Here is a 12,611-nt window from a genome sequence, read left to right on the forward strand (position 1 = left end):
ATCCCGGGCAGTCTGGTCTTTTTACTGGAAGCCAGTTTTAAGAGCCTTTTCTCCCTCTTCCCAGTCCCCTCTGGAGCACACAGAGGTAAAGTGGTTTCTCAGAGTCCTGAGGACCTGGTCACATGCAGACACACACGGCCTCCTGCATGGGTTAGCCAATTCATCTAAGCCCAATGCAGTGAACTGAACAGAATTGTTCTGCAGAGCCTGCTAAGCTTAAAGATCCCAAAGCAGCGTTAAAAACTAACTACTAGGACATTAATAGCTAAAAGCCCTGGTGAAGCTGTTTTAAATTGGTGTGAAACAGAGGAGCCAAGGGGTAAAGCAATCTGTTCAGTTACCAGTTTTTATAAGCTGCATTCTCACACTTGACTTTCTTGTCTGTGGCTTCTCTAATATATATGCTTAGTAAAAAATGGTCTCTCCTTTCAGGATGGCTCAGCAGAGGATACCTAAGAGATCACTGGCTCAAGAACATAAATGTTAGAGTTTTTTGCTCCAGGACAAGACATCTGAAAACAGGTAACCAATATGTTTTTAGCTTCTGCAAGATCTGCACTGGTCCTGCCAGTGACATCCTTATACAAGCCTGAGCAAGAGGCTTAATGTATCTGGGCACCAGAGCTCCCAGTTGTAAACAGGTATGCATTTCCTCACAGGAGACAGAAAGGAAGGGTGAATGAGGTGAAGAACCAGAGTTTTTACTGGGCTCCTCTGAAAGAAATGACCAGATAATGGCCAAAGGGTTGTGTTTTTTTTTTAACTATGCTTCTCCAGCATTGTACTTGCTGGCAATAGTCTTGCTTTGTGTTATGATTAATATGAAGGAAATGTTGTATATTGTGCTAGTAGAAACTCATTTTGCATACATTTTAAGTTTAGAGAGATATCCATGTCTTGGTATCTCCAGTTGATCATCCATCCTCACCGTGTCTTAACTGGTACCCAGACAGCACTGAGTTCTTTGGGCAAAAGAACAGTTGTTGGGTGCTCTTCTTCAGCATGGTGACTTTTGCTTTCATGAAGCTGGGTTGTTTTTTGTTTCTTTGCTTTACAACTTGGAAAAAAGATTAGGTTTCCTGTGGATTTGTTGTTTTCCAGATATTTTCATTTCAGGCTTTGCATGTCTTCAGGAGAGCTGTTTTGGCATTTCCATATTTCCTTAGAACTCTGAACTTTATTTGTGAATAGACATATTAATAGCTTAGTTGTCCCACAGGGATTGCACTATCCTTTTAAGCAAAAAGAGTGCTCCATTCCAGTTGAGATACAAGAGTTTGCTTGTATGATTAATTCATGACACATTTCTGTCTGGAATAAGCTCAGTGGTAAGGCTGGATTTGTTCGTCCTCATCTCTCCCAAAGCAAGATTTGTTAAATGTTAAAGATCTGATTTGGGTGACATAACACTAGTGAAATCTTTTGGGAGTGCCATTTAGGTGTTCTTGGATTCAACAACCATTAAAGAATTTGTCTTCCCTAGCTTTATACCAGTCAAAGATATTGAGGACTTAATTAAACAAAGATTGTGTCAGCAGAGTCTAAGCAGATATGTTGTGACGATGTAAATAGGTTTAGGTGAGCTGCACTTTGTGTGGAGGTAGCATAGTTTTAATCAGTATTTAGTACTACTTTAGCATGTACATCTACTGTATGTCCTGCTTACATTTTTTAAAAATAGGATGCAAGTACTCAAGTACTTCACAGGAGGGGAGGAAGATTAATAAATTGCTATCTGTGAATTCTCTTAGAATTCCTAGGGATGGATGTTCAATACATTCAAAATTCAAAAAATAATAATAGGTCAAAGAGAAGTTTAGCAATCTCAACCATTTTGATATAAATGTTTTAAAGATTAGATTAGAAATAGATCTAAGTCTTAATGAACTCTTAGAATCATACACTGTGGGAAGAGACACTTCATTTTCACTGTATTATCTGTTCTTTGTTTATTTCACAAGGTCGTGTTTTGCTTTCTGAAGCGCATGAAGGAGATTCCTTCTGTACACATAGGCATTTGGCTTATGCCTTTTGCTTAGCTTAAGAAAAACATGTGCATTGTTCATTTCCCAGAGACATTTTGCAAATTTGCTCTTTTCCATTACATTAATGTAAAAGAGATTTAAAAAGTGTGATGAAAAAGATGTTCTAATAATTAAGATGCAAGCTCTGAAAACAGCTTCCCAGGGATATTATTACCACAAGGATATTTCTCATATAAGTCTCTATCTGGGGTCAAGCTCTATGGAAGATCTGTTCTTTTCTTGTTGTAACAGGCTATCCCCCAGTCACTTCTCTAAGCATCAGGATGTAGTTTTCATAAAAATAGCATATGCACAGCTACAGAAGAAAATCTGCTGGTGATTAAGTCTGCTAAGGGCTGAGTAATGTAAAGACACCCTAGAAATCTTTCAGTTTCCATAGAACTGTGTGCAGGTTAAGGGTATTCAGCACCTTTATAGTCTCGACCCTTTGTGGAAATACATCCTAGATCCTGAGTTTCCCTTATAATCAGGAGCTGCCACTGGAGCCGAATGCTGAGTAGGGCATTCATGCTTATCAGCATATCTGCTATCAAGCGCATATTTGTCATTCTCATTTTCAAAAGTCAATCAGCTACGCCTCAAAAAGATGTTCAGTACCGTGTCCTCTCCTGACCTTTCTAAGAGCAAGGAAGTTTGGAGAATGCTGTAAGTGTGCAAAGCTAAAAATGATAGCCACTGTTAAAGGGCTGGCTGGTTTTGCTGTACGCAAGTTGGCACAGCTTCACAGAGGGTGATGTTTTATCCCCAGTCAAAAGATCATCTTCATTCCAGAGACAGTGCCTCAGATTTTTGATTTTTTGCCATGTTTTGCCTCTCCATCCTTGATGCAGATAATTCTGTTTTCTTAACCTGATCTTTCAGCCAGTATTATTCAGAAAAGATGTGGACACAGCAAAGGTTCCCCCTTGCAAGCTTATAGCCTAAGGTCAAGGAATATGAGTCACAAATGGAGGGCAGAGCCAATGCATGGCCTCCTACAAAAGAAGATCCTTGTGCAGAACAAGAATTTGGTATTACAAATCATCCTTAAGCTATGCTGATCATGTTGCACACAATCAGGTTAATGAGGTCAGAAATGTCTGTGTGCTTATACTAGGCCCATCAGAAGGAAGCTGCAATAAAAACTCTCATCAGTCCTAAATCCTCTTCATTGAGAGATTTTCATGTGAGTTGATTTTGCTCATAAAGGAATAGTAAACAATTGTGTCTCAGAATTTTTCCTACCCAGTGGCAAATATCCTCTGATCTATTTGATGGAGCTCTTGACTAAAATTCTTCCATCTTGTGGAACAGTAGACTTTACTATAAAAGCAGCCTTTTTTCCTGTTTTGAAATAGCCTAGAGCACAAAGAAAGTCTGGGTACCCTCTTAGCTATCAGAAGGGTTATTCTGATGATTCATGGAAAAGGGTTTCTTAGTCAAGATTCCCTGCTCTTCTGTCCTTCTGGAGAACAAAAGTTAGTAGCCAGCATGGAATATGAGACTTTGTTAAAGAAATAATCTATTTGTCCATTTGATTTTTTAAAGTTATCTGATCTGTGTAAAACCAACTACTTTCAATACAGTGGTGTCTTAAATCTATTCTGTGTTTTCCAAAACAGGACAGGTCAATGTCCCTTCAATTTGCATCTGCTTTGAGGTTATTCCAGTAATCCAGTCAGTGTGGCATTAATATTAATATTTAGGCTTTGCTGCCAATACGATGATGGGGAAAGACTGCACAATTGTGATTAGAGACAGACAAATCTGAAGAACCATGCAGACTTTTTTTTCTTCCTTGAACCAAATGTTTCCTGTAGCTTCAGGTTATCTGCAGATATAAACTTCCACATCTGTGTAAAAAACAAGGTTTGTAGGAAGGAGCAGTATCTTGTACCAAGCCAAATAATGTATTTGGAGTGCAAAATCTAGACTGTTGGGTACAAAATCATTCAGTCTGCAGTCCGTATGTAGAGAATGGACAAAATTCCTTCCATTCTACACAGCATCACCTTACATGAGGATCTGAAAACACTTCCTTGCTCCCACACAACGCAGTGTCCTTTTTCATGATGAGTTATGATATTTGCTCTGAAATGGCAGAGGGTGGCATGAGGAATTCTGTGACGCAGACAGCCCTACTGGGACCTGGACTGAGAACAAGAGTCTCATTTCACTCCTCCGAATTGTCAGGGAAAGTTAAAACACCCAGTTATCATTAGTATCACACAATGTCTACTGAGCTGCATCCTCATGGGAGAGCATCCATTTCTCATAAGTGGAGCCACTTATATCTTTAAGTCTTGGCTGAAATCTTACACATGAAAAGATCTAGTAAAGAACATAGTCTCACCTGGAGAGTGAGGTGTGGACAACACTCATCATAAAAAGCAAACAGTAAGTGATTTTTAGCCTGGAGTTCAAAAATTACAACAATGAATCTCTAAGATCTGTAATGTTTTAGACAAGAACTTTTTTCACAGTTGAGACTTTCACTAAGCTTTCATAAAACAGGGCAGGAAGAAAATTTGATTTGATATCTGCTGCCTATTATGTCAGGAAATTCAGAAGTAATGCTCAAAATACTATTTTGTCTTCCTAGCTGGTTTATAAGGTGCCAAATATCTCTGAAATGGCTCATTGCATACCAGGTCAGAGCAGGACACTTGGTGCACTCCTGAATTCACTTGCCACGGACGGGAATCCTGGACTGGTCTCATGTCAGTTCAAATTCCCTTCAGACACAAATACTTGAGCCCCTTAATTCTTCCTCCAGGGAAGCAGGGCCTGGTAGTGCTATCTGTTTGTTTACACTGCTGGTGTTAACTGCTTCCTCTCAACTTTCCTCTGCATTTTATCTCCTCTACAGTTCAAGTTAAACGAAATGCTGAACAGACGGCCCTAGTCATAACAACCAGGCACTTACCTTCAGGAGTGACTAATCCCTCCTGGAATCTTTTCCATCTGTAAGTCAGAATACTATCATACAACTTTTAGAGGACAGCCCTGATGACTGTTGGACAATTCACTGCAGTGCAAGACCCTGCTCTTGCACCTTAGCTGCTAGGAATTCAACCTCGTGACATGCTGAGCATGTTTCTTTTTAGTGACCCCACTGCTGTATGAGATCAGACCTTTAAGAAGTCACTGAAGCCTCAGTGGTGACCTCTTGAATTATTGATGCTGCCACTTAATGAGGTATGTGTGGGAGGGGAGGGGGATCCTCCTTTGTTTATCAAAAGGTTTGGTATGAATACAGTAAAAGAAAAACCTGAGAAAAGACAGCAAAAATTGTGGATTGTTAGAGCAGGATCACACACATTCCACACAGAGCCCCATCCCTGGCCTGGTTTAATGCACAAGTGGTTCCCCATTGCAGTAATCATTGCTCAAGGAGTCCCTGTAGATGGAGAAAGGCGGCAGAGATCCACAGTGTCAGTGCAGAGGCAAAGATCTTCAGTAGGGTTGTCTGTGGCTTCTGTCTGAACAGCCCGGTGGCTTTTGAAGCAGACAGAATTGCATCCCATCACACCGCGTCTTGATCTGACACTCACAGAGTGTGTTCAGGAGAGTGATTAAAAGTCTCTCAGCTACAAAGCAAGTCCACTGATCTTTGATAAAAGATGCTGTTGGGGACTTCTGTCCCTAAAGAGGTCACCACAGGCTACAAAATGGGGAAGGAACAGGTCTTCTGCACAAGGCACATTTAACTTGTTGCCATAGAAACCAGTACCTAATTCAGCCATACACAATTCTTCCAGCCCCCAGTGAATTCCAGTAATGGGTTTATTATATCACACTTCGTTGGTGTCATCTGTCACGCAGACATTCACATAAACGAACCAGCTTTTGATTTAAAACTACCTTCCTCTAGCCAGACCCAATAGCGGTAGAGTCTTCTTTAGGGTCTTGTGGTTATAAGCAGGTTAGTGTTATACCCAGCTTTGCATGCTAAAGTCTTCCTTTCATGCAAACATCACTGTAGATGGAAGAGAACATTTGTTTTCGTTTCCCAATATTCCACTTTATTAAAAACCTGCTCTTAATTTGTCAGATAGTTGACTGCACTCCTTAACTGCACATGCTGTCAGGATGCAGGTTGAAACATTTTGGTCCCTGTTTTCCCCAGCTGGTGTATGAACTGTAAGTCACACTAACATCTGATGCAACATGGTGGCAATTTCTCCTTTTGTCTGGGTTTGAGTTAGATTTCCAATGGCTGGCCTGAAGGTTCATTTTAGGCTTCTACTTCATTTGTAACCCAAGAAACTAGAGACTGAACTGTGCTAACTCAACTAACACACCACCACTTTGGAAGGAAAGACCCTGTAACGAGCTTATTGGGTTATGATAGGCAAGTGGGTTGCTAGACAGAAAAAACGGCTTGGTTTTTAAAACCACTTTGACTGCTGTACTCCTAATTAACTTGACTTATCGAGGCGTGATTCAAACCCTTGACATGATGTTTGGGGCCAGCTGTCAGTCTGGGTTGGCCCTGACTCAGCTACAATTTGGAGACAGAGGAAAAATTGTATTGGAACTGGCAAAGGCCTATGGAGACACAGGTTTTTGGCATATTCAGTAACAAGGACTTCTAGGAAAGAGTGGCAAGAAACCAATGTATCATGCTCAGGTGGCTTGCAGATCAACACCAATGAAAGAAAACAAAATGCTTGCAGGGATTGGAACATGCTTTGTAGTTTATTTCTTCCCTTGCTGCAATTCAAAACATATTGTATATGGTATTATAAACAAATGATTAAGGAAATTGCATGTCTAGTGCTGCTCCTAGTAAACTGTAGGACTGCTAAGCTGAACTGGTAAAGTTTGAATGAATGAGTGTCGGGCTCCCTATTCACTTTTAGATTTCAACATTACATGACTTCAGGTGATTAATCTACCAGTGTAAATTTGATCTATAAAATACGTAGAATTAGTGAGTACAGGTGCAAACATAACAACTAATAGACATTGCTAAACATTGCTAAACAAGCTTGAGAATTAGAGGATCCTTATTAATCTCTAGTGGTTACAAAGACTGAGGAAGAAACAGTTTGCTGAAAACTGGAGTGCTGGAACTGTAGCTGGAAGTTTGGATGCCCACCGTAACTAATGAGCTAGTAGTATAGGTTTTGCTGTGGCTAAAAGGTGAGACAAATGACAAGAATGATGTCCTGGGAATTCAGCCAATGGAAGCTCTTTTTCGAAGAGATGAAACAAGTGAAGCAAATGATTTGTAGACAACTGGCAGTGAATAAATTGCTCTGACTCCAAAATCAGAAACTATCAATAGCCTAAGTTCTTTGCCAGAAGAATTAAGATGGGGAGATCCAGGATCTGAGATTTTATCTCCAAAAGTGCAGAAGCAAGGGATATAATTAATGCTGGAGTAAAAGAAAACTGCAAAAGGGACACTAAAAATCATCTCCTTGCATTTCTACTGGACTTGTTCCTGAATGTATGACACCGTCTGTCTCAGCTGTACCCCATCTGAAGTAGAGATGTGTGACTCTAACAAGAGGTGAAAGATAAAGGATGATTTACCAAAAAAGGGGGATACAGCTTAACGTAGTGATACATTGGGTTCTTTTGTGACATTGTAATATCACCCCCCTAAAGGGATTTTGCTTCCATTCTAAGCTTCTCAAAGTTTTTCTTCTGCCATGTTTCTTTTTATGCTCCCAGACTCTTCCAGTGGTCTTAAAGGCTCACAAGAGTGTGCTGACTCAGGGACATGCGTGTCAGTTTATAGATGCATGTAGGTTACTGCAACTCTGCCACCTTCTCTTTACCCACCCACATTCTCAGGTCTGGAAGCCAGCTGACGAGAAATCTTGTTCCATGATGTGTCTCCCATGGGTTTTAAACCTAAGTGTTCTTAGTAAGCTATCTCCTCTTTTTGATTCCTCTTGTGCCCTGTTAAAAGGGAATTTTGCATCTCTTCTGAAAGCAAATAGAACAGCACCCAAGAAAAACCTGACTGTCCCTCAGTAGAGAAAACTGACATTCATCTCGGTGCATGAATTAGAAATTAGGTTGGAAACAGTTTTGATCATTTCAGAAATGTCAGCTTGTGATGTGAGCTCCTCAGCCCTCCAAGGCTTAGCCACCATCAGTAATTGGATGGGTCAGAGTGAGGGTGCAAAAGGAGAGAACACTGCACAAAGCACTGATGGGGATTCAGCTTCCATCCACCTCAGCTGGGAGCTAGTGCTTGAGGGGATACCCTTGTGACTTTTGTGACATCTTTAAAATAAATTGTAAAGCTGCAGTTCTGGGATGTGTGGGCAAAGCTCCCACGAGACTTGTAGTAAGAGCAGCAATGTCACACAGGCAAATCTGGTCAGGTATCACTTTAAATAACTACTCTCTGCTGCCTTTTATTTTCATTCACAAAAGAATCTGCTGTGTCATATTGCTGACCTGAAAAGTCTGATGCTTTTGCACCCTTGCCATAGCAGTATTTGATGGCTTGGTTAAGAGTTCTCTGTAAAGTCTGTTCAGAACTCCAGAATCCTTTTGAGTTTATTTGCTGTGAAACTGTTTAGCTTGTTCTCTCTTAAGTAGCTGTACAGATTCCCATGTGCTGCTTTAAAGCTTCAGCTCTCCATCCCATAGAGGAAGTGACCTCTGCATGTATTCAATTCATGTAACAGTTCATGAAAGTATTTGGGATCTGTAAGGACATGACCTGTAAATATATGACTGTTCTTACTGTTACTCTTATTTTCTAACATCTACTACTACAGCATGAATTGATTAAAGATACGCATATTCTTTTTGGTGTGGGTGCTGCCCAAGTAGAAAGAATCATTTGACACTTGTAATGACAAAGGCTTTTGTTGGATGTGTGTTTTATTATTTGATTTTCTGCCATCCACCTCTTGGATTTGTTTCAGCAGCAACACGCGGTCTTAATGATATTCCCCAAGGTTAAGCAAGCACAAAACCCTATATAGTGCAGGGTAACAGGAGATACTGTATAGAAAAGGAAGAGTTGTTTTGTGTCTAAGGCCAAGCCGTTTTCCTCAAACCCTGAACCCTGAATTCTATTCCTTATTTTACCAGAACTGTCCCGTTTCACCACAAACCACTTCCACCTTTCTGTGGAAGCTTCCCCATCTGTGAAATGGCAACAGGACTGTTGTATGCGTGCTGAAGATCATTATATAGATCTTGCAAAGTACTTCCAGATTTTTCATTGGATGGCACAAAACAGTGGAAAATCACAATAGTTGCCTAGATTATGTATTGACGTGGCAAATTCTAACCTCTCTACAGAAGACAATTGGATGTATATGACTTCATTGTATCCTAATAACTAACTAGCAGAATTACTACTCCAGGAAGAAGACAGTAGTTAGATGATTTGCTCCAGATTTCCAGTACTCAGAGATGTTTCCCAGCCTTGTTGCACAAAGGTTGACTCAGTCTCTCCTTGCTGCTCTTTTTCTGTCTCAGGTGTAGGACACTGATTTCTTTCTTCTCAAGTGCATTTTGAAGTGCACTGCTGAAACCACTGTGTTTTTCTGAAGGCTATTGGGATCATTTACCTCACACCTGAGCTTAATTTACAGCACGTATTACTGCCAAACCTGTGTGATCACTTCCAGACAGGGAAACCAAGAGGACTGTGACTTCTCTAAGGAAGAGAGAAGGAAGTGAAAGGATTCCAGCCTCTGGCGGGACTACAGGAATGTCTCATAGTCTCTCTGTGTGCTTTTCTGTCTCCTCTTAAAAAAAAAGACACCAATGATACTTACCTTCTTTCCCATCTGAATTGTTTTGAGATTAATGAATGCAAAAGGTTATAACTAAACTAATAATCTGATTACTAAGCAGTCACTTATGTTCTTCTCAGAGGAATTTATCAGAACAATTGTGCATTTATTTTAAAAGAAAGCCTTCTGCATATTTAGTCAGAATATTCATACCAAAGGAGGACCCTTTCCCCCTGCTGAACAGTGGAATCTGGCTGCTCAGTCAGAGTTCCTGTTTCTAAATGGTTTCATTTTTGGAGCCTATGTCTTGATACAACCAGAATGGACACCCCCAGCAGGAGTCATTGCATGAAATGTTCAGGGAAGGTAGTATTTAAAACATTCAGGACCTTTTATATGGTGAAAGACAATTTGAAAGTGCTGTTCACGTCATCACAAAGGAGGAAAACATTTTGGATAAATAAGGCTCTACAAATGTGTGTTTTTTCTACATCTGTTTTTAGTGGTGTTTTACTTCAGTTACTGGCATCTGCAATGTAAAAATAGGCAAAAATGTTAATCTCATCCTCTGCAGCTCTCATAAAAGAAACTTGCTAAAACATTTCCATTCGTTTTCATTGATATATCATTTCTTTATTTCTTCCCCTTTATTTTCTTAACATAAAGCCTTTGAGAAGGGGCTACATTTCTTAATTTATAGGCACAGTGTCTCTCTGAGTATGTACTCTGCAACTCTCAGCCAGTCTTTAGCTGTCTGACATTAAATTTTGTCCAAACCTTAGTTATCACTTACCTCTCCTCTGGTGCAGGGCACTGCATCTGAATATCTGGAAGTACACATGGAGCCCTCCTCAGTGAGATCATCCTGGAGCCCGAAAGTCGCTGTACAGTTGACAGAGAAATACTTGTAGGGCCTCCAAGTCTGCCCATAGTCCTGGGATCTTTCCAGCACCATCGCGGCTGGGCGCGGGGACTTGAACACAGCGATGACGTGGGTCAGGTAGAACTCCGTTTCGAAGTCCAGCCTGATTTCTTCCCTGTGCACCCCTTGGGCAGACTGCCACCAGGAGACTGGATTTGCGAAGAAATCATCTGTCATGTCAGCAGGGAGATGGGAGTTATCAGGCTGGTTGGCATTGCATTTGGTGCAGCGAGGCTGCCCGCAGCCACGGGAGGCCAGGTGGAGGAGGTTTTGGTCTGGGTAGAAGCAGTACAGTTCTGTGCTGTTCTGCCCGCACGTGGTGAGGGTGACTGGTGTCCTCCCTCTTGCAAGGTTTCCCACTGGAGGGTTGCAAGAACGGCCATTACAGCGGAAAGCTTGTAGCCTCATGGGATCTGAAAGACAGACAAAAGAAATAAAGCTAAGCAGAACTCCTCAAACAATTCTCAAGCTGTAAGACAGGTGACCGTGCAAATGTTTGGAGTCCTCTTCTGGGGACTGACATCCAAGAGGGCTTGTCCTAAGGAGAGCTTCATTCACTCAAAGTCTGGAGGGAGATTCTCAGTAAATCTAGTCATTGGTTTAGGTGCCTGACTTAGAAACTGAAATCTCCAGAAAACTCAGCCTTTACCCATAAGCACTTGAAACTCTAACTTCGATACCTGTTGCAAATGCAGTTGCATCAGTCTATTAAGTTTTACATTTAACTACAGGAATCTTGTGTTTTCTTACTCTTACTCTTATACAGCTGCATATCTGACGGCTGAATCTGTGCAATATGTTTATTTTACTGTAATCAGAAAGCTAAGCTAAACTGTACTGTACATTATAGATTCATTAAGAAAAGAGATGATTCCTGTCCAACAAATTGCAGACATTGTTTGCACATAAAATCATGTGAAGAAAGCATATATCTCTATACTTATATGTTATTGACCTAATTTTAAGAGGCGCTGAATTTCTGCTACTATTGAGATGAGGTGGATTTTCTAATACTTATCAGAGCTGAAAATCAAGTCTGTCTTTTTTTTTTTTTTTTTTTTTTTTACACATTGACATGGAGATAGGGGAATACATTCTGTTTGCCCAGTTTGCAGGTACAGCAAAAAAAAAAAAAAAAAAAAGATTTGATATCTTCAATGTATGCATCTACTTATTTCTAAATTAGGAAAGGTAGGGATAACTACAAAATCCTAATACTATTTGGAAATTAGCAGTGTTTTGTGACACTGGATTTACAGGTCACTCCCAAAACCTTATTACCAAATTGGAGAAAACTGCTTCTCTAATGACATACAATGTCCACTTTGCAATTTAACAGTCCAGAATGAGTTAAAGACTGACCTTGCAAGGTCACAAATCTAATCCAAGAGGTCACAAGTCAGATGACTCAATATAAGTCCTACAGGAAATGACCCTTCCAATGAAACATAGGATGACCGTAAACCCTGGGTAATCTAGGAGCAGTTCAAAGGTCAGCTATTAGTTCAAGATTCTAGGTCAAATTTTAAAATCCCCGCTCAGTTTATATTTGGTCTTTCCACGGGCAAAATAAATTTTTAAATCAAGTTAGGCCAAAAAAAAATCATTTTGATTCAGCCTTACAAAATTAGCCCAAGCATAAGTGTATTTGGGTGAAGCTGGTGTTCTTCTTTCCCAAAGAATTAAGGTGAAAAAAATGCATCGAGCCTGCACAGTTTTGCCTCTGAGTTATTTCTGTCCTTAGCTCCTTAATGATAGCTCTGCACAGGCCAGAAGAGAAAGGGATAGACATTGTTTTGGAAAACATCTCATGCATTTTGCATTCCAGGATTAGGACAAATAATCAAGCTGCTGCACATCCACTGGATCCCATTGACCAATGGTGTGTGCTATTTTAGCTTACATACAATGTAAGGTGATATTAAATTTCAGGTAGCATGGAAG

General features: G+C 40.4%; 1 protein-coding gene across 2 annotated transcripts in view; it reads right to left on the bottom strand.

Moving 5' to 3' along the window:
* The window catches only part of LOC309881753 (netrin-4-like), a 55,435-nt gene that overhangs the window by 36,450 nt on the left and 6,374 nt on the right, over positions 1-12,611 (bottom strand). For both annotated transcript variants that reach the window (XM_082768072.1, XM_082768071.1), the window contains one exon: positions 10,539-11,080. In XM_082768072.1, coding sequence (XP_082624198.1) covers positions 10,539-11,075 — 537 coding nt within the window. In that variant the 5' untranslated portion in view covers positions 11,076-11,080. The remainder of the gene's footprint in view (positions 1-10,538; positions 11,081-12,611) is intronic.

This window comes from Aythya marila (genome assembly GCF_965140915.1).
Source record: "Aythya marila genome assembly, chromosome: 10".
Lineage (NCBI taxonomy): Eukaryota > Metazoa > Chordata > Aves > Anseriformes > Anatidae > Aythya > Aythya marila.